General features: G+C 36.2%; 1 protein-coding gene across 1 annotated transcript in view; it reads left to right on the top strand.

Moving 5' to 3' along the window:
• The window catches only part of LOC121322139 (partitioning defective 3 homolog B-like), a 230,041-nt gene that overhangs the window by 95,670 nt on the left and 115,473 nt on the right, over nucleotides 1-18,898 (top strand). Inside the window, exons 6-10 of the mRNA XM_041261680.1 lie at nucleotides 1,549-1,635; nucleotides 4,708-4,833; nucleotides 5,705-6,054; nucleotides 9,066-9,205; nucleotides 9,865-9,993. Of these exons, the coding sequence (XP_041117614.1) occupies nucleotides 1,549-1,635; nucleotides 4,708-4,833; nucleotides 5,705-6,054; nucleotides 9,066-9,205; nucleotides 9,865-9,993 (832 nt within the window). The remainder of the gene's footprint in view (nucleotides 1-1,548; nucleotides 1,636-4,707; nucleotides 4,834-5,704; nucleotides 6,055-9,065; nucleotides 9,206-9,864; nucleotides 9,994-18,898) is intronic.

Here is an 18,898-nt window from a genome sequence, read left to right as displayed (position 1 = left end):
TAGACAACATATCTTTTCTTCTGTCTTTTAAAAAAATGTTATAAGGTGCAACTGTGCACAAGTATGGGTAGTATGGTTACAATATTTGCAGTAAAATCACACGTTGCACATCACTTTTCATCAACAGGAACATGATTTTTGCAAGCTGGGGCAAGTATGCCATATCTGGCTCTCATAAGATGACTGCATCAAACCTCAGACCAGTGTGCAGGTTCTGTCTTTATTACCAGTGAAAACCTGCTGCTGTGTTCACAATTTGTAAGATTCACAGACTAAACAATAAATATAAAATGAAAAGAAAAAGGTCAGTCTCCAATACTTGGTACGAATAGGCACTGTAACATGTGTTCAAGTTTATCTTTATTATGAAACCATATTTTATTAAGGTAAATGTTTTAAAATGCTTGGTATGTTACAGACAAAAAAAACACAAGTGCATTAATTTTACTTTGACGTACATTTAAGAACCTTCACAAAAACATGTAAAAAAAAAAAAACCTGGTACTTGTGACATGATTGGTGCAGCCATCATGTACCTTGAGTTAAGAAACTCATTTGTTATAAAGGTTTTCAGTGTGGTATTTTACTGAAAATGTATTTTAAAAACTTTTAAAATATGCTGTTGGTGTTGTGTTTTTTTCTTACATGTTGAAATTACAGATTATCAAAATGTGGGTTTCACATGTTACATATCGTGACAATAATTACACTACAAGAAATACCCTTAATTTATTTGCTAAATGTAAATTTCTGTATATTCAGAATGCGTAACTTAAAATTATTTATAAAATTAGCACGTTTTGAGTTCTCATCAGATAGAAGATATTCAAATCCAAATAAGAACATTTGAATTACCTACTCCACCTTGTAGTCAATATCAGGATATGTAACATGCGAACTGCAGTTTGTGTTGAAAAATGTATATACTTTTCATAATTACTGTGACGCAATGTTTTACCACAATTGCCACATTTTGTATTTTATTTTTTATTGTGTCTTCAGTCTTTTCTCAAAGTGGGAATCTGTTTTACCTGAGCATTTTTCACATTGGTTTCCAACATTTTTATGTCGGTAGATTTGAAACTTCGGGATCACTAAAATAAAGATGGTGAATAGTGGGGTGGTCATTGAATAAAACTGTGTCAATTGACAATGGCATTTTGTTTTATCTTAAGACTTACTTGTTATGTAAATTCATACCTTGCACAGTTGATAACTAAATAAATAAATGCAACGAAGTCAAGTTTAAATTTTGTTCCTGCTTTTGGTATTGGAGATTGACCCAAAAATGAAAATGTGAATTGATACTTGCCAAAGAGATTCCTTTTCAGATATAATCTTTTTTGCTTGTAAAGCTGTACAAAGAGTGTGATGTCAACAATTTGGTGCCAAAGGAGATTCTGGTCATTCTGTTAAGGTGTAACAGACTTGGAGATGGTTTCTGTATTGTAGCCACTGCTTTTGGAAAGCAATGAATGATTAGTTCCAGAGAGTCTGAGCTGTTTCATAGGCAAGCCTCATCTGTTCTCTTGTTTTCTCTCTCTTTAGTGACCTGGCAAGGAAGGTGACGCTTGCTGGAGATGATGGACCCCTGGGGATCCATGTAGTGCCCTACGTTTCATCTCTCAACGGAAGGTAAGACTACAACGGGGGGCTGCTGCTGTTCCCTGTAGGTTTCTACTTAGTGTCTAGTTTAACAATAACTGATTTTCTTTTTAATTAAAATAAAAAATGTGCTTATTCTTCCTCTAAAAAGCGTAATTTAAAAGAAAAGGAATGGAAAGTGTTTACAATTACAAACATTGAAACAGTAAATGTAATTATGTAATTAGCACAACACTAGAAAGATGAGAACAAATGGCATCGACTCTGGCGGCTTCACCAATGGAGATAAACCATGAGGTAGCCATTTAGGAAAGTTCAAAATGTAATTTAAATTGTGAGCATAATACAGCATAGTGATTGCACATTAAACAATGGCACTGTAGCTTTGAAAGTGAAACCCAATCACACTGAACATTTTAAATGTGTTTTATGTATGCATGCATCATAAGTTTGTAAAGCGAATAGAGTGATTTAATATGGGGTCAAAAAGGGTAATTAATATGTTATTTAATGGAAATTGAAAAGGGTAAAGTATGCTGGACTGTGTTGGAGAGATAGTAGAAATTTAACAGGATATATGACTTGTTGCAGGACACGTGAATAACCTGTGTAGAAAATGTCACACTTCTTGTTTGTATTGTGGGGAAAGTATAGTGCAGAGGATGGGTGGGCTTGGTTTTGTATAAAACAATAAAAAAAAAAAAAAAAAAACTGTGGCTGTCTTTGTTTTTACTTTGCCACATGCACCAAGCTGTAGCCTTGAGCATTGTCCCATTTTATTTCATCACCCGCTTGACCAACCTATTGTATTTTGATTATTTGAGCCTGAAAGATAATTTCATTTTACAGACGCATGTGTGTCATGTTTCACATTATTACAACATTGTTACTCAAACTGTGCGAACCACAAGAGAGCAAAAAATGAAGAAGCTTCCCTGAGACCATAAAACCTGCTCTCTTCTAAGCAGGCTTTAAAGCATTTTGGCCTCAAGTCACATACTTCTGAAGCTCCCCCACCCCTAGGGAAAATACCACCTGGAGCCTGTGGATATGCTTCTCCAGCACAAACACTTACACTCACTGACGCTCAATAGAGTGCAGCTAATAAAAGTTGATAGGAGCTCCAGAACCTTTTTGTCGATATCCTTGTTTACAGATGGTAGTTTGCAGTCCAAGGCAAGGGGTTTTTAGACTGGCTTATTGGCACAATTCTGGCTAATGACTAAACTGATAGAGTATTGTTTCAGGGTAGTGTCAAGGGCCAAGCAAATTGACAGAAAGAGAGACTCAGACACAAGAAAGCTGCAGTGAAGCGCTGTTGTGCACTTTATTAAACAAAAGCAAACAAAACACAGGAACAAATAAACACGCCACAAGGGCAAAAAAAACACAGGATCAAATAAACACGCCACGAGGGCCAAAAAAACACAGGAACAAATAAAAACGGGACGAGGACCAAAACAAAGATTAAAATAAAACAATACAGACTGGTCATTCGCCTTCAGTGTAAAGTTTTAAAACAGTACACAAAATCGCAGCACAAAAACTCACCCACCCAAACTCCTCCACCGCACAAAGGATTTCTCCTTCCTTTTATACATGTGGCCACTCCCCAGTTAACACCAATGACCTAATTAGGGAATGATCACACTTTGATCCCATCCCTGCCAACCTAACATTCTTGCACACACACTATTTACAGCAGCATGGGTTCGTCCCTGGCACAGTATTTTTTTGGAAAACAATAAAACTGAGAGTCCACTCTCCCAATTACAATTAGCAGTGGACAACATATTTACAGTTCATGTCGACACTGCTAAGAATAGCGGTAATCATAACCTTTAGAATCTTATCAGCACTGCATTTAAAGGCATATGTGCTGATAAAGGGACAAAACTGGCTTTGTTATAGTGATGTCTGATTGAGGAGTGGTGAAAACCAATTTTACTTTGTAATGATTGCCCTCCTGAAAGACTGCATTCAGGAACAATAGGACATCTGTAAATTACAAAGCATGCCTCACTAATGGAGATGGTACATACAGATGTAATGGGTATGTTTGATTTTTTTTTTTTTTTTTTTTTTTTTTTTTTTACATGGACTAAAATAGCTTTGTTGGTAAATAATTTCTCCGGGGAAAAAATATTTACTGGAGCATTGCATGGAACCAAATAACAGGAAATTAGATTAAAAAATATCCCGTCAACACCAGCGTGGCCTTGTTCTATATTTTTATATGGGCAGCACTTAACTTCTTCTCGGCATGTAGGTGGTGTGTGACTGACTGTATTTTTAAAACTGATAGGAATGTAGCGGTTATGAAAGGTGAGGGAAGCCACATGTCTGTCAGGCTTGTTGTAGTATAGGTGTGTGCCTGCTTTCCTACCCAGCGCATTAGAACTTTCCAGAGGGGGAGGGTGGTGCACATGTAATTTCTGTCACCAATCCTGCTTAACCAGCAAAATATGGTTACACTGTTACAGTTGTCACTTTCTAAGATGTAACCATTTTTTCAGTACATTATAATTCTCCATATGATGCATTACTTGTGCACGTTGAGACACCAAACTTGATTTAATTTACTTTTCCAATGTACAGTTTAATTGGGTGGATCCTCTCTTGGCCTTCATCACTGCATAACACAGTATCTTTTTATTAGTTGTATTTCATACCATGTTTAGGGAAAAGCATCAACTACATTCAATATCAATAATCAATACTCTAGGTATGAGAATTATATTGTGGACTTATTGACTAGTGTAGTGTTAATAATCGAAACCAACACACTTATTTGTTTCATATTTTGCTCTTTGAGGTTAGCAGTGCTATTATCCAATAAAATCACGTGTTAAGGCTTTGGGTTCAAACCACAAAAAAACGAAGGAACGTTTTGTTACGGACTGTATTGTTTAAACCTATTTTAATTAATTAAGTCAGTGTTACAATTCATTAAACCTGAACTGTTTGAGGTTGGAGCTTTATTCTTATTTTCAAAAAAAAGTTAGTCAAACAGGCCTTAAACATAACAAATATGTGTTGCTTGTGATTTTGTATTCGGTTTCTAATGTCATGTGTTGTTTTTTGTTGTTGCTTTCTTTAAAGGGCACTTGGTCTGTACATCCGGGGTGTGGAAGAAAACAGCAGATCCAAAAGGGAAGGCCTTTTTCAAGACAACGAATGCATTGTTAAAATCAATAATGTAGACTTAATGGACAAATCATTCGCTCAGTAAGTAGAGGTTCTTTTGATGTCAGTTATTTTCTATGCATCAATGTATACTATATATCTTTTTTTTTTTTTTTCTTTCCCAAAGATAAGCTTGTTGAATTCTCTGGGGATGTTATGTGCGTTTTTTGTTTTTTTTTAATACAAAAAAAAGGCCCTTCAGGGTCCATTGTTGCAGAGAAAATGTCTGTTTAACATAAAGAAAAACATAATGAAAAACTTCAGAAGAAAAGTTACTTCAATTGTTACAGATGAAACACAGTATATTTGTATTCCTTTTATCATACCATGCTGTTAGCTGTCTTCATTGTCAAATACACAAATATAGGAATTTCCCAATGCCGGTGAAGAAGAAAGATAATAGAATCTACTTATTGTGATAGCAGTTTTATTCATGGTTTGATAGCAGTAACAGTCATATTTTGAAGTCAGAGTAGCAATCCCAATAAATGGTTTGTACACTTCATAGCAATCACTTGTGTTGTATTACAGACCATCATAAGTACTGTGCTGACAATTTGCCTACAATCGTTATACAGTTTAAATAGCTAACTATTCAGCTTGAGTTCTAAGATACTACATACACCATTTTGCTATTACTGAAACTGTTGGTTCTTCAAAAACCTGGTAAAAGTTTTACATTAAAAAAAAAAAAAACATAAAAAAGGTCGATAAACTGCAAAAGCTGTATTCAGACGACTTTTTGAGCTCTCATATTGTTGGGGGGAATAGCTTTATAAAATAAATGTTTTCATTTCATCTGAAATAATTGTTTTTTAAATTTATTGAGTGAATAAACTAGAATGATAAAATAAAGCGAATGTATCTTCAATAATTGGAATTGATAAAGACTTTGCAATTTTATTCTTAATAGATCGCAAGAGTTGTTCCGACAAGCCATGAAAAATCAAACCGTCAGCCTGGATGTGCTACCTGCACCCAACAGAGATAGATATGAAAAGACTCTGATTGGTCACCTGTACAGCCTAGAGCCTGAAGACAGAGTTCCGAAGCTCCAGGTTCCACTCCCTGTGAAACCCAAGCCTGCTCCAGCCAATCGGAAACTGGAGATTGGACATCCTCTGATGCCTCAGAACACTAGTCTCTCTCCGACTAGAAACATCAATGAAAATACATTGGTGAAAAATAACTCCTCTCTCTCCCCTCTAGTAGGGTTTGGTAGCAAGAAAATAGGCAAGAAAATCAAAATTGACCTCAAAAAAGGTACGGAAGAAATGATTTATCATAATCAGTTTTTTTTTTTGGTTACAGTAGATAATAAAGGTGACTGTTTTCATTTTAAAAGGTTTGTTGTGGTTCTGGTGGTGTTCCTTAATGTTTGTTTACAGCATTTTGCTTGCAGAAATAGGATGTTATAATGATGTCTGCAAACTATTGTATTTCACAATGATGACGTTACACAGGTAACGCATGTAGAGCTTATATTTGTAAATAGGTCTATTTATTAATCGAATAATTGAAAATACTCTGTCAGAATGAAACATCAGGCAGATTACAAAATACAGTATGACGTTCTAACCATTAGGGGTATCTTAACTAGATGCAATGAGACATAATAAAGAAATGTTATCCACGTCTTTGCTAACTCCTTTACCTGTGAACGGTGCAGTGATCTGCCATATAATTTGTCCTAAGGTTGACACATTATGACAGGCTATCCTGCTAAAGCTAATCTGCTACAGCAACACTCTTGTAATAATGACTTGACAGTAACCCTAAGTCAGCACTTTGAGCAGGTCATTGTGTGATAATGTAGTTACTCAGGTATCCTTATCCCCTGTGATTCAACCTGCTGTTTTTGTATTTCATAACTCACAAACATCATCATGGTTACATAAACCGTGTGTGTGCCAGTTTTCTGTTACACTCCCCTGTCTAGAAAAGTAAACCAGCCTTACAGTAAAGAAGAGGTTTGCTGGATTTCTAAAAGCAGGTCTGTGAGGGAGACGCAAGTCTTGTCTTTTGCCATCATACTGGAATTACAAACACGTGTCCACAAAGATATCATTCACAGTGAATTAACCTGCTTGAATACACTCGTTTTTTTTTTTTTTTTTTTTTTTTTTTTAATTCTACCAGATTATTGCGTTTAGCTTTGATCCACACAGCCTTGCTGCTAACAGCCGTTTTCTGTTTAACAAAGTGTGCATTTGTTAATTCCTTACGTGTACATTATCTGCAGCAAATGTAATTGAAGACCACGTAAAGATTGTTGTCATCTTACATTTTCATTCGCAACATACTGTGCCTATAGAAAGTCTACAGCCCCTTGAACTTTTTTCACATTTTGTTGTGTCAGTGCCTCAGAGTTTCAAGCATTTAAATGAGGATTTTTTCCACTTATCTACACATCATACCCCACACGGTTAAGGGGAAAAAAGTTTTTATTTTATTGATTATATATATATATATATATATATATATATATATATATATATATATATATATATATATATATATAAATACAATACTGAAAATAATTGGATAAATCTCCACCCCCCTAAGTTAATACTTGGTGGAAGCACCTTTGGCAGCAAATACAGCTGCGAGTCTGTTGGAAAGGGTCTCTACCAACTTTGCACACCTAGATTTGGCAATATTTGACCATTCTTTACAAACTGTTCAAGCTCTGTCAAGTTCCTTGGGGAACGTTGATGGACATCAATCTTCACATCATGCCACAAGTTTTCGATTGGATTTAGGTCTGGGCTCTGACTGGGCCACTCAAGGACGTTTACTTTTTGTTTCTTAGCCACTCCAGTGGAGCTTTGACTGTGTGCTTTGGGTTGTTGTCATGCTGAAAGGTGAACTTCTGTCCTAGTTTCAGCTTTCTTGCAGAGGGCAACAGGTTTTCCTCAAGGACTTCTCTGTACTTTGCTCCATTCATTTTCCCTTCTATCCTGACAAGGCCCCAGTCCCTGCCAATGAAAAACATCCCCATAACATGATGCTGCCATCACCATGCTTCACAGTACCACAGGGATGATGTTGTTTGGGTGATGCGATGTGTTGGGTTTGCGAAAAACATAACTCTTTGCATTTAGGCCAAAAAAATTCCATTTTAGTTTTGTCAGACCACAAAGCTTTTTGCCACATGGCTGCAGAATCTCCTGAGTGTTGTTTGCATACTTCAAACATGATTCAAGGTGGGCTTTCTTGCGTAATGGCTTCCTTCTTTCTACCCTACCATACAGGCCAGATTTGTGCAGTGCTTTGGATATTGTTGTCACATACACACTTTGACCAGTCTTGGCCATAAAAGCCTGTACCTCTTGCAAAGTTGCCATTGGCCTCTTGGTAGCGTCTCTGATCAGTCTCCTTCTTGCTCTGTCATCCAGTTTGGAGGGACGGTCTGATCTAGGCAGGTTCTTGGTGGTGCCATACACCTTCCACTTCTTAATAATCATCTTGACCGTGCTCCAAGGGATATTCAAGGCCTTTGATATATATTTTTTTATACCCATCCCCGATCTGTGCCTTTCAACAACTTTGTCCCGGAGTTCTTTTGAAAGTGCCTTGGTGCTCATTGTTGCACTACCCAGCAGAGGGAACCTGCAGGTACTGCTGAATTTATCCTGAAATCATGTGAATCACTACAATTTAACACAGGTGGAGGCCACTTAACTTGGTGTGTGATTTTGAAGGTGATTGTTTACACCTGAGCTAATTTAGGATTGCTATTACAAGGGGGGTGGACACTTATCCAACCAAGCTATTTCTGTTTTTCTTTTTAATTAATTTTCTGCAAATTTCTAGAATTTTTTTTTTTCACTTGGAATTTGTAGGGTAGGCTGTGTAGATAAATAAAAAAAAAAAAAAAAAAAATTTAATGCATTTTAATTCCAGGCTATAAGGCAACAAAAGGTGAACATTTTGAAAGGGGTGTAGACTTTCTATAGGCACTGTGTATTGTTTAAAGAATATTCACACTTCTTGTCACCTGCTAAAGTTACTATTACAGAGTTGTTAAGAAGATCCAGTAGCCTCTTATTTAGCTACAGATATGTTGTACAAAATCACAGGGATGACCCACTTCAGCCATAGATGGTGTATTTCATACAAATGTCGTTTCTGTAGAAAATGTCATATGCTTTTCAGTCTGTTATTGGTCACGGTTTAGATAGATTATTTGTGTGGTATTAAAACACCTAAAGAAGAATAAAGTAAACTGCCCCTCTATTCACGGACTGACTGTTGTGTTATTTGTGGTCCAGGTCTAGAGGGCCTGGGTTTTACAGTAGTTACCAGAGACTCCTCAGTCCACGGGCCTGGCCCCATCCTGGTGAAAAACATACTGCCAAGAGGAGCTGCTGTGAAAGATGGCAGAATGCAGTCTGGAGACAGGATCCTGGAGGTAAACCCAACTTAATTGTCTATCACAGACAGTGTCTCTTTATTTTCTCTCTATATTCATGGAATTACTGTAGAATGAGATTTAGCTTTTAATGTCGTTTAGTTTTTTTTGTTCTGCTTGTAACTTTTCTGGAAAACAAAGTCAACAAATTAGAACAGTTATATAGATATGCTGTTTCCATTTAGTAGTTTTCAGCTCTTGGTTGTGATTAAAAGGATAGAAATATGAAGCATTTAAGTGAACACCAAAAAGAGAGGACAAGCTACTTGGACACCCTAGCTGGTTTGTGGAGGTGGGACATTTGCTCCCTATTTTACTCCACTCAGAAAAATCACTTGCTAAGTATCCTGTCATCCAATCAGTGCAATACCAATGTGAGGGGAACATTGTATTGAATAAATACAATACAGTATCTTAATATTAATAACTTTTTAAGTAGTTCTCGTAGCCTAGAAAAAAGGGGAAGGCCAACACGTACTTGTAACATTGGGATGTTGACCTTTACGTTCAGAGAAATAAGGAACCAACAAAAAAATAAATAAATCAGGGTGGAACCACCTAAAATATTTCACTCCAGCCTCATTCTGAAGGTTTGGAAATGCCAAGTTTACAAATGGTTTAGTTGTGGTTTTTATGTGGCTGAACTTTTTTTTTGATAGGTGAATGGCAGAGACATCGCTGGTAAAAGCCAAGAAGAACTGGTTGCTATGTTACGAGGTACCAAACAAGGAGAAACGGTGTCTCTCATTGTGGCACGTCAGGAAGAAGTCTTCTTACCTCGAGAGCTGGTAAGCTTGCATTGCGGGGAGTGGGGGTGCATGCAGAAATGTGATTGTCATGTTGTTGCTAAACCTATTTGTGTAGTAAACATACCATCTAAATTTACAGCCCAATAGATTACTGTTTTAATTGTGGCAAGCTGTTTAATAGGTTTTTTGTTTATACAGGACCTAATTTGAGCTGTATCTGAACATCATATTAGCAGCTCTACATGTGTAAAACTAGTGCATGGTGCAGTTATACAGTAAGTAAGGTAAACAAACAGCAAAAAAGTCCATTGAAGAGGTCAAAGGTTTTGAGCAAAACATGTACACATTAAAAAAAAAAATTAATTCTGGTCTGTGTGAATTGCCTATACAAGGGACCAATTAAGTGCTTTTTATAAGCTTAATTGGTCAAATTACTTAATTTAGGGTATAGTTACAAAAAACAAGCGGTACACAGACCCTCCATGACAAGGATTGGAGACTCCTGGCCTATACCGTCACAGAGCCGTGATATTTTATGCCGTCTCTGAACCCCCTCGTGCTTCATGCTGACACTGAAACACTATAGTGGACGTGCATTGAAAGTCAGCATTTCACATGACTGTATACCGGAGGTGTTGGGTATTTTTGTTGTCGGTGTTACACGCTTTCATTTTTTTCAAATACAATGACTGATCAAGAACGAGGTAGTAATTGGAGACAGGAAGAAGTTAAGGAATTGTTAACTTTACAATTCTATGAGTGGCAGCTACTAAACAGATACAGCACTTTGAACTGTGCAGTAGAATTTGGGGGCACAGACCCCAATCCACTTAATGTGATCGGGGGACTTCTCTCGAATGCAGAGGAAACTCAAAGTGAGCAACAAACACAACAGTTTGATATATATATATATATATATATATATATATATATATATATATATATATATATATATATATATATATATAAAACATCTGCAATTTTTAGTAGCTGATAGTATATCCAATAAGTAGAACTTTTAATTTTTTTTGATGGTCGCCAACATTACAACTTTTAATATGCTGCAGTTGGTATCAGACAGCTAAATGAAAATAATATTAATAATGCGTCCCTACTTAAATATTTTTATTTCAATTTTCCACATATGTACTATATATATATAGAGTACAATGCAAGCACATGGACATTTACAGTACACTACAGTTCTGCAGCGCCATTCATTAAAAGATAAGAAATTGATATATACATTTTTTATTTTTTTTTTAAATCGCTTACCCATGTTGTTCCGCTTATTTATATATTTGTTTTGTTTTGTGTCTCTTGCCATGAAAATTGACAGGTTTGGAAGCTGTTTGGAACTCACATGATTCATTTGGGTATGTGAAAGGGGTATGACGGTATTATATTGCGCAATTACGTGATGTGGGAATGGGTATTTTGAATAATTTTTTTTTAACATCTCTGTGATGGGATCAGTAGCGGCATTTGTGTTGTTTTCATTAAAAAAAGAAGCACATTAGACTAGAGTGGTACCCATTTTAATTAGATTATGATTAAACAGATATGCAGGTACTATATGCTGTTTGTTGCAGTTTTTTTTTTTTTTTACTCGCTTTATAACTTTAAAATTGCTTTGTATCATTCAAAACAAAAACATTACATTTCATACAATATATAATAAAAGTCTGATTAGTTAGACACTGTAAAAGGTGTATAACTGTGTCATTTAAAGATTCTGCAGAAGTCTACTTAATAGAAAAGACTGTTTTGTAAATTTATTTTCTGGATATGCAAAATGTATTGTTTCAGCACCACTTCAGAAACAAACCCCATTCCTCAGCCTGTCTGTCCCCACTAGGTCCCCTCCTGAACTAGGTCTCCGTCTTCCATAGTCCTGAGCTTGATTGATTCCTTCAACTGGCACGCTTGATCTTTCTTGTGTGTGGCGGCCCCGAAAAGAGGAAGCAAAGCATTTCCTCCTTTTGTCTTATCCCTGTTGTTCCCTTTTTCTTTAACCCCTCCACTGTCCCCCTAGTATGGTTTAACTGTCTTCCCTTACAAATCACTGCACCACCTCCTCCAGAAGTGTGTTTATTTTTCTTCTGTTATCGGCCAGTGTTTTTTACGGTACTGAATTGGGCTGGCGACAGCTCCTTCGCACATGTTTCACCAGCTATACAGGAAGTGCTCAAACATGCTGGTCCCTGTGATCTGACCTTGCATCACTTTGCAGCTGTGTGCTGCCTCTTCCCCTCACGGCTCCTTTTGAAAGAGTGCCAAAACGAACTTGTTTTTCTGCACATTTCAGCAGTTTTGGAAAATAACATTGGACTGTGGGGGGTGTGTGTGTGTTTAGTATTGAATACAATAACATGACCTCCTTTATATGTGTTACTCGAGGAATTGTACTTATTTGTTTAATTATACATTTTAAGGGTTAAAGGTTCATAATGCCATTTGTTAATTTGTGTCATTGCTAACAGCACTGAACTAAACCATTGAGGTGCTTGCTGAGTACTTTGTAGCAGACTTGCATTTGTGTTCTACAGTATGTAAAATCACTTTGCCATCTCGTAGTTCTAAATAAATTACAAAAAAAAAAGCACCACTTGCTGTGCTTATACTTTGAGAACAATTTGGTATAATAATAATAATAATAATAAACAACCTGCTGATTTTTATTCATTTTAAATTGTACAGAATTAAACATTTTTAAAACCCTTAACCATTTATAGAATGATCAGGTAGAACACATATAGAACCAATGGAATTAAAAGCCTTTCCTTGTCCATTAACAAAATGTCCAGTGGCACTTAGGAAGAGCATTCCATTGGTTAACGCGTTAAAAGGCAGCTTCCGAATGAAAGCTGTCCATTACCTGTTGAAAAGCAGCTCGCAGCGAGTGATGTGCTGCCCCCAGCAATCCACCCATGAAGCACAGGGGCTTGGCTATCACTAAAGGCAGACACCACAGCTGACTCTTACTGTGTTTCCCAGATGGGAGTGTCATCCTGCTGATGTGTCCAAACACAACAAGGGTGATGACAGATGGCTTGTGTCGTCCTGTCTTCAAACAAACCAACATTTTGCACCATCTATAATCCAGTGCCTAACACATTTAAAAAAAAAAAAATAAAATAAAATAAAATAAAGGTCTTCATAGAGCATTAACCCGTGAGTAAACCCAGTACTCATTCTGTCTTCCGAGGGCTCCCTGGGGGGCTGGATTCAGTCATATCAAGGTTGGTTTTGATGGATCTTTATCTATCTTTAGAATGAGGCTTTTAAAGAGAATTTATAGATGCAAGTTGAGGACTGGTAAGGGTTGAAATACTGTAAGTCTTTTAAAGATACCATGCCCCATAGACTGCCAGTAATCTTTCAAAGGGCAGTCGACTGTCTGATTGTAGCAATCAGAACAGTTAAGGAGATTGCTTTTGTGTCGATGGGATAAAAATTGCCTTGTCATTTTGAAGGTGCCTGTCTGCTGTTATTTTAAATGATCCCTTCTTTTAACAAGAAGTAAAATGCTTTATAGTAACTGTCAAGTGTAATTACATATAACTAGCTTATTATTTCTTATTGAATTTGTGTTAAATTCATATGAAGTAATTTATTCAGATTGACTCCTACTTCATAACACACAAGCCCTTTTTCTGAAGTGCCTCCAGTATGAGCAAGTGTGGACTGCTTAATTGATGATGATTTGGATACAAAATAAATATGTACGTAGGTAAAGTATTGCGTTTGAATTAATGACACTTATAAAAGCTGTACTGTTTTTACTTCTCCATGCAGTAGTAGTTGATTTATTTAATGTATGTTTTTTCATGAGCTTAACCTTAGTTTGTTAATTAGTCAATTGAGTCATCAGTCTTGTTTTTCAGTAGAATGCTAGACTATCATATGCATTTTTATTTTTTTGGTTTTATTATTTAAGAGGGGGCTGTGTCAGTCTATATTTTAAGCAGGAAATCCTGAGTTAAATAGAAGTACATTTTAAAAATGGTATTTGCTAAAATGCATGCTGGCATCGCTTTAAAATCTCATAGTGAAGTTATGAATCGTTAACTGTATTTGAATACCTGTTTTGAACATATACAAGCATTTGCTAAACCCATTTAAAAACCCAAAACAAGCAGTTACCATATGGTCACAATGTCTATAAAGGGCCAATATGAGATGTGATATTGTACAGTTCATTCTGCTACACACAGCTGTGGGGTTTTATAATATTCTAAGCAAACGTTTCTGATTTGATAAATCTGCTCATGATGTACAAAACAGACATCCATAAACAACTTGCATTACTTCCTCAATACAACGCAAATCGTCCTTGCCAAGAAAGAGATCACGTCCCCCAGGACTCCTTTTGACTTCCAGGTCAGGACTGGGTTACTAGCTAAATAATGCATTTAATAACTCAAACTAAATCATCTGTTACCCAGAGAGAACCCCTCTCTGTTTCATGTAGCTGCTTAAAAAAAATACAGTACAGTTCAATTTATAGTTCAACAGTAAAATAAGGCCTGTAGCCTTTGTGTCGAGACCCATCTGCCCTTGTAACCTGTCAGCTGTGTAAAGTGGATTGGAATGCTTTTGCAGCCAGGAATAAGACCATGTAAGTGACTGCTCTGTCCAAAGAAATCCAAAAGTAAAATACAGTGTTTTAACACTATTTGTAGCTTCATCCCACTGATTCACACTTCACACACACACACACACACACACACACACATACACACACACAGTGGTTAATTTGTGCACCTCTTCAGCTAGTTAAAAATGTCATAGTGTTTTGCTCGCAAATGCATTTTCTTAAAATTCTCAACAAAGTACGCTGCCAGTGACATTTAATTACTTTACAATTTCAGCTACTTACTATTAAGATAACCCTGGCTGCAAAAAAAGGACTTGTGACTCGTTTTTTATACACAAATAAGCTTAGTTGCTTTGATTGAATGAGCACTACACAACAAGCTGCACTATGAAAGCTGAACATTCATTTCAATAAACAACAAGTTTATTTTTTACTTTTAAATACCACTTCTTCTGATTATTACTACTGCTTAATAACAGGAACAACGTCTTATTTAGGGTTGTTGCTGAAATGAAACGCTTTCATGCCTGCCTGTACCTGGAACCTTACACTTAACTTCCCCTAAAAAAATATAAAAACAATAACAACGGTCGGGTTCTCTTGCCTTTTTTCAATGAATAGAATTTAATTAATAGAGTATAAAAACAAACCAAAATAACAACTGTCTAGCCTAAACTGAATTATTATTATTATTATTATTATTATTATTATTATTATTATTCAAACTCCACAAACTGCGGGTTCTGTTGCATTCACAGCACTGATAATGTTTGATATGGATAGATGTTACAGTGCGGACAATGGGTTAAGCCAATGTTTGTTTGTTTGTTTGTTTATCTGTTTATTTATTTATTTATTTTTTATCAATGTCGGCCTTCTGGAGTCATCTGAATGCCTGTCCACTTTCAAATACCAAGTCATAACAAACACAATAATAGAGCTTATACACAGAGCAAAAAAAAAGTAGAAAATACATAGTCACCGCCCCCTACTCCTCCCCTCCTCCCTTTAATGTATTTTTCTGCACGTACTGCTCCATTGTATGTTATGTAGAATACATGATTAGAAAAACACTAGTACATGCTCTTTCAAGTAAACTTGGCATGATTTTGAATGTGCGGTTCATAAGAACGATATTGTCATTGCTTGCGCCCCGGCACCTCTTTCTTTACAAATTAAGCACTGCACACATAACAGTAATATGTATAGTTGGCTGTTTTTTTTTCCCATTAAGCTAAAGTAAACACAAAACTGGGACATTTGTACATACTGTATGAACCCCTGTCACAGTGGAAAAGCCCATAGAGGTCATTGTAGTTTTCGCAAACGGCCTCTGCATTGATGTAAAATATACCTCTGGCTATAAGAGAGATCTTTCTTTTTTTGTGGTATTCTTGGAAAGCTCAGTAAGCCTTTAATAAAATACACATGGCTGTGTGTACTATAAAAACACATGGCCCACGATATATTTATTTGATCTTAACTTTCAAATACTGTGTTCCCTTTTGGCTTCCTGGGAGGTAGAACCATAGGATTATTTGTTTTCTCAGTCCCTTTGCTTTTTCACATCTAAACTGTATAATTGTTCCAAAGGGAAAAGCTAAACTTATCACATAAACTGTGTTTATGTAAAGGATATAAACAGTAAAGCTGGAACCACAAAGAACCCTTCAAATATCTGACATAATGTGTAAGAGACATTTTTGGTTACAATTGTAATAAACAAGTGCAGCATATGTATTATTATTTGTAAAGAGAGCCACAGCAGTTGCTTTACGCAGAAGAAACGTGACTGTCTCTATATGCTGTTGTGCAGTTTGTATCTTATTTGTAGAAAACAAATAACCTGAAACTCAACCGTATATAAAGCCTAAAGCTATGGGAATTGAACACTTAATCTGATGCATTTTCTCACACCATTTTCATCTGTTAACCACATCAAAGAGTACATTTGCCCTATTTAAAACCAGTGCTTTAAAAGTAAAAGCTAGGGTTTTATTTTTTAGTCTGCTTTTTGTTCCACAGATTCAGTGATAATAAAAATTACTACGTAAACCTCCTAAGACTTTCTAACCCAAATTACAGAGAACAAATCAAAGAAAGCGCTGGCTTTTGAAGTTACTCAATACCACAGGGAAGACCATTTGCCCATGTGTGGTCTGACACACGGAGTAAAGAAAATGAAGACTACAACCTTTCAACTCCATAACACACCTCTCTGCTCTCTCACTATTTGCCAAAAATAAAGACAACACATAACTCCTTTATTTCATTCAGAAGCCAAGAGTGTCTTCATTTCTGCTGAAAAATGAAGACTAAAAAGGCCCATGGGAGAATATCATTATGGAACAATTTGGCAGGGTTAGGCAACACATTGCAAGGCTGTGACAGTGAAACAGTCAAGGACACTGGGCAGGTAGTGGAATAAATGTAGTTTCCTTTCCTGCTCCCACTGGAGATTAAAAAAAAAAAAAAAAAAAAAAAAAAAAGTTTAAATAAATAAATAAATAAATAAAACTGTCCGTGTAACCGGCTCTTTTAATACCTTGTTAAACCGTCCCAAATCCGTTGTGTAACGTTCCGAACACTGCCACTTGTCAGTTCCCTGTGACCCGTCCATCACCTTCTTACATTATAAAAATCTCTGCTATAGGCTTGAAGAAAATATGCCTGGATACAGTGATCCTCTTATCAGAAATGCTGGATCATATTACCTAAATTAGCCAATTAAAAGTGCAGTGGTCATCTGAAATTAATAATGAGCTGGAATGAATGTTTAATGTTTAATTGACCTTGTCCTGGGAGGGATTTTCTGAGGAAGATTATAGCTGAAACACTCAGTGTTCATGCATTTCATTATCATAAATGAGGCTCCAATACAGTAAACATTATTCTCTCTCTCTCTCTCTCTCTCTCCATCTCATCACAGGCCCAATCCCTTATTGTGTAAAAAAGGATTGTGTGACACATTTGCACTGTGCATGGTAACTGGATGTGCTGTTATCACCTTTTTATTTCTTCTTTTTTTATCTACTTTGGAAGTCAAGTTATAATCTAGAGTGGATTTACAGACAGGCGAGATTAGAAGATATTGCGTATTACAAATATGAAATAGAAGGCTTAATCCATTCCCTTTGATCACATCTACACTAATGACAAAGCATTGGACCTTTCCAAGCTTTGAGTAAGGATATAGGAGCTGACATGTCAGCCATCAAAAACATCTTGGTTACAGTCATTACATTGATGAGTTAGACACATCTTTGCTTTCCTCATCAGGTTTCCTTTTCTCACAAAACATTTTCTCAGAAAAATAAAAACTGTTACTTTCAAGTTTTGAAGTTTTTTTTATTTTTTTTAAATAAAGTTACTATGTGTTTGTTTTAATTATTCTGAAATTATAATAAATTATACATTTCAGGCATGTTTGGTGTCACTTTTCAAAGGCTATAAAATCCTTCTCAGAACATTAAACTTTATTGTGGTTAAATTACTTTTAATTCTTGGTCGTGTTGACCCCAGAGTTTAATAAGTGTATTGTCTTAGAACATACATGGTGTTTTATAGTTCGGAACTGAGAAAGCAGCAGGCTTCTGGCCACCAACAGGCATTGTGTTATCGGTGAGACAAGCTGGATAAAAGCCGAAGCGTTGAAGGACAGAGACGAACCACCCAATCCTATTATACGTGTCTTTGTAGGTTAAATATAGTTGACAAAATCTTCCAAACAGGATAACAGCTGTCAAAACACAATATGAACCAGCTAAGCAAAAAAATTATTGTGCCACTTAGATTGTGAGAAACCACTGTACAGTTTATTTTTTATTGTTATTCTGTTTCCCTATTATATAGTATCTGTGCCCTTATGGTCTGTTCCTTATTTAGTGCCAGAAACCATACAGTTCCTTATTTGTTTGAATGTACAGTACACATTAAAACATTCCTCGTACTGTGGTCAGTTTAATTATTGTGATACAAAAATACTTCTTGGCATGACACCGAATTTAAATATGCATTGGTATATATTTAGAGTTAGTACAGTATTTGTGAAACAATTTGGACATTGTCTATATTGTACGACATAGCAGTGAGTAGTGCGCTCGGAACTTGAAGGTTTCAAGTCTCAAGCCGGGTTATGACTCATGGGACTGGATTCCAGCGTGAAAGGACATACAATCTGAAAGCCCTGTCCTCTGTCAATCAAGCCAGAATTTCAGGGTAGCTGGCAGTTCACAGTGGGAAGACCTCAATGAAAAGGCCTGGAGTGTAGACAGACACCCAGTCACAAAGACAGGTTGACCAAGGTCCTGCAGGGACCTGTGGGTTACAAGTCAGGTTTTTAAA

The sequence above is a fragment of the Polyodon spathula genome, chromosome 10, assembly GCF_017654505.1.
Source record: "Polyodon spathula isolate WHYD16114869_AA chromosome 10, ASM1765450v1, whole genome shotgun sequence".
NCBI classification, from domain to species: Eukaryota; Metazoa; Chordata; class Actinopteri; order Acipenseriformes; family Polyodontidae; genus Polyodon; species Polyodon spathula.
Note: the sequence above shows the minus strand (reverse complement) of the source record. Positions and strands in the feature narration are given on the sequence as shown.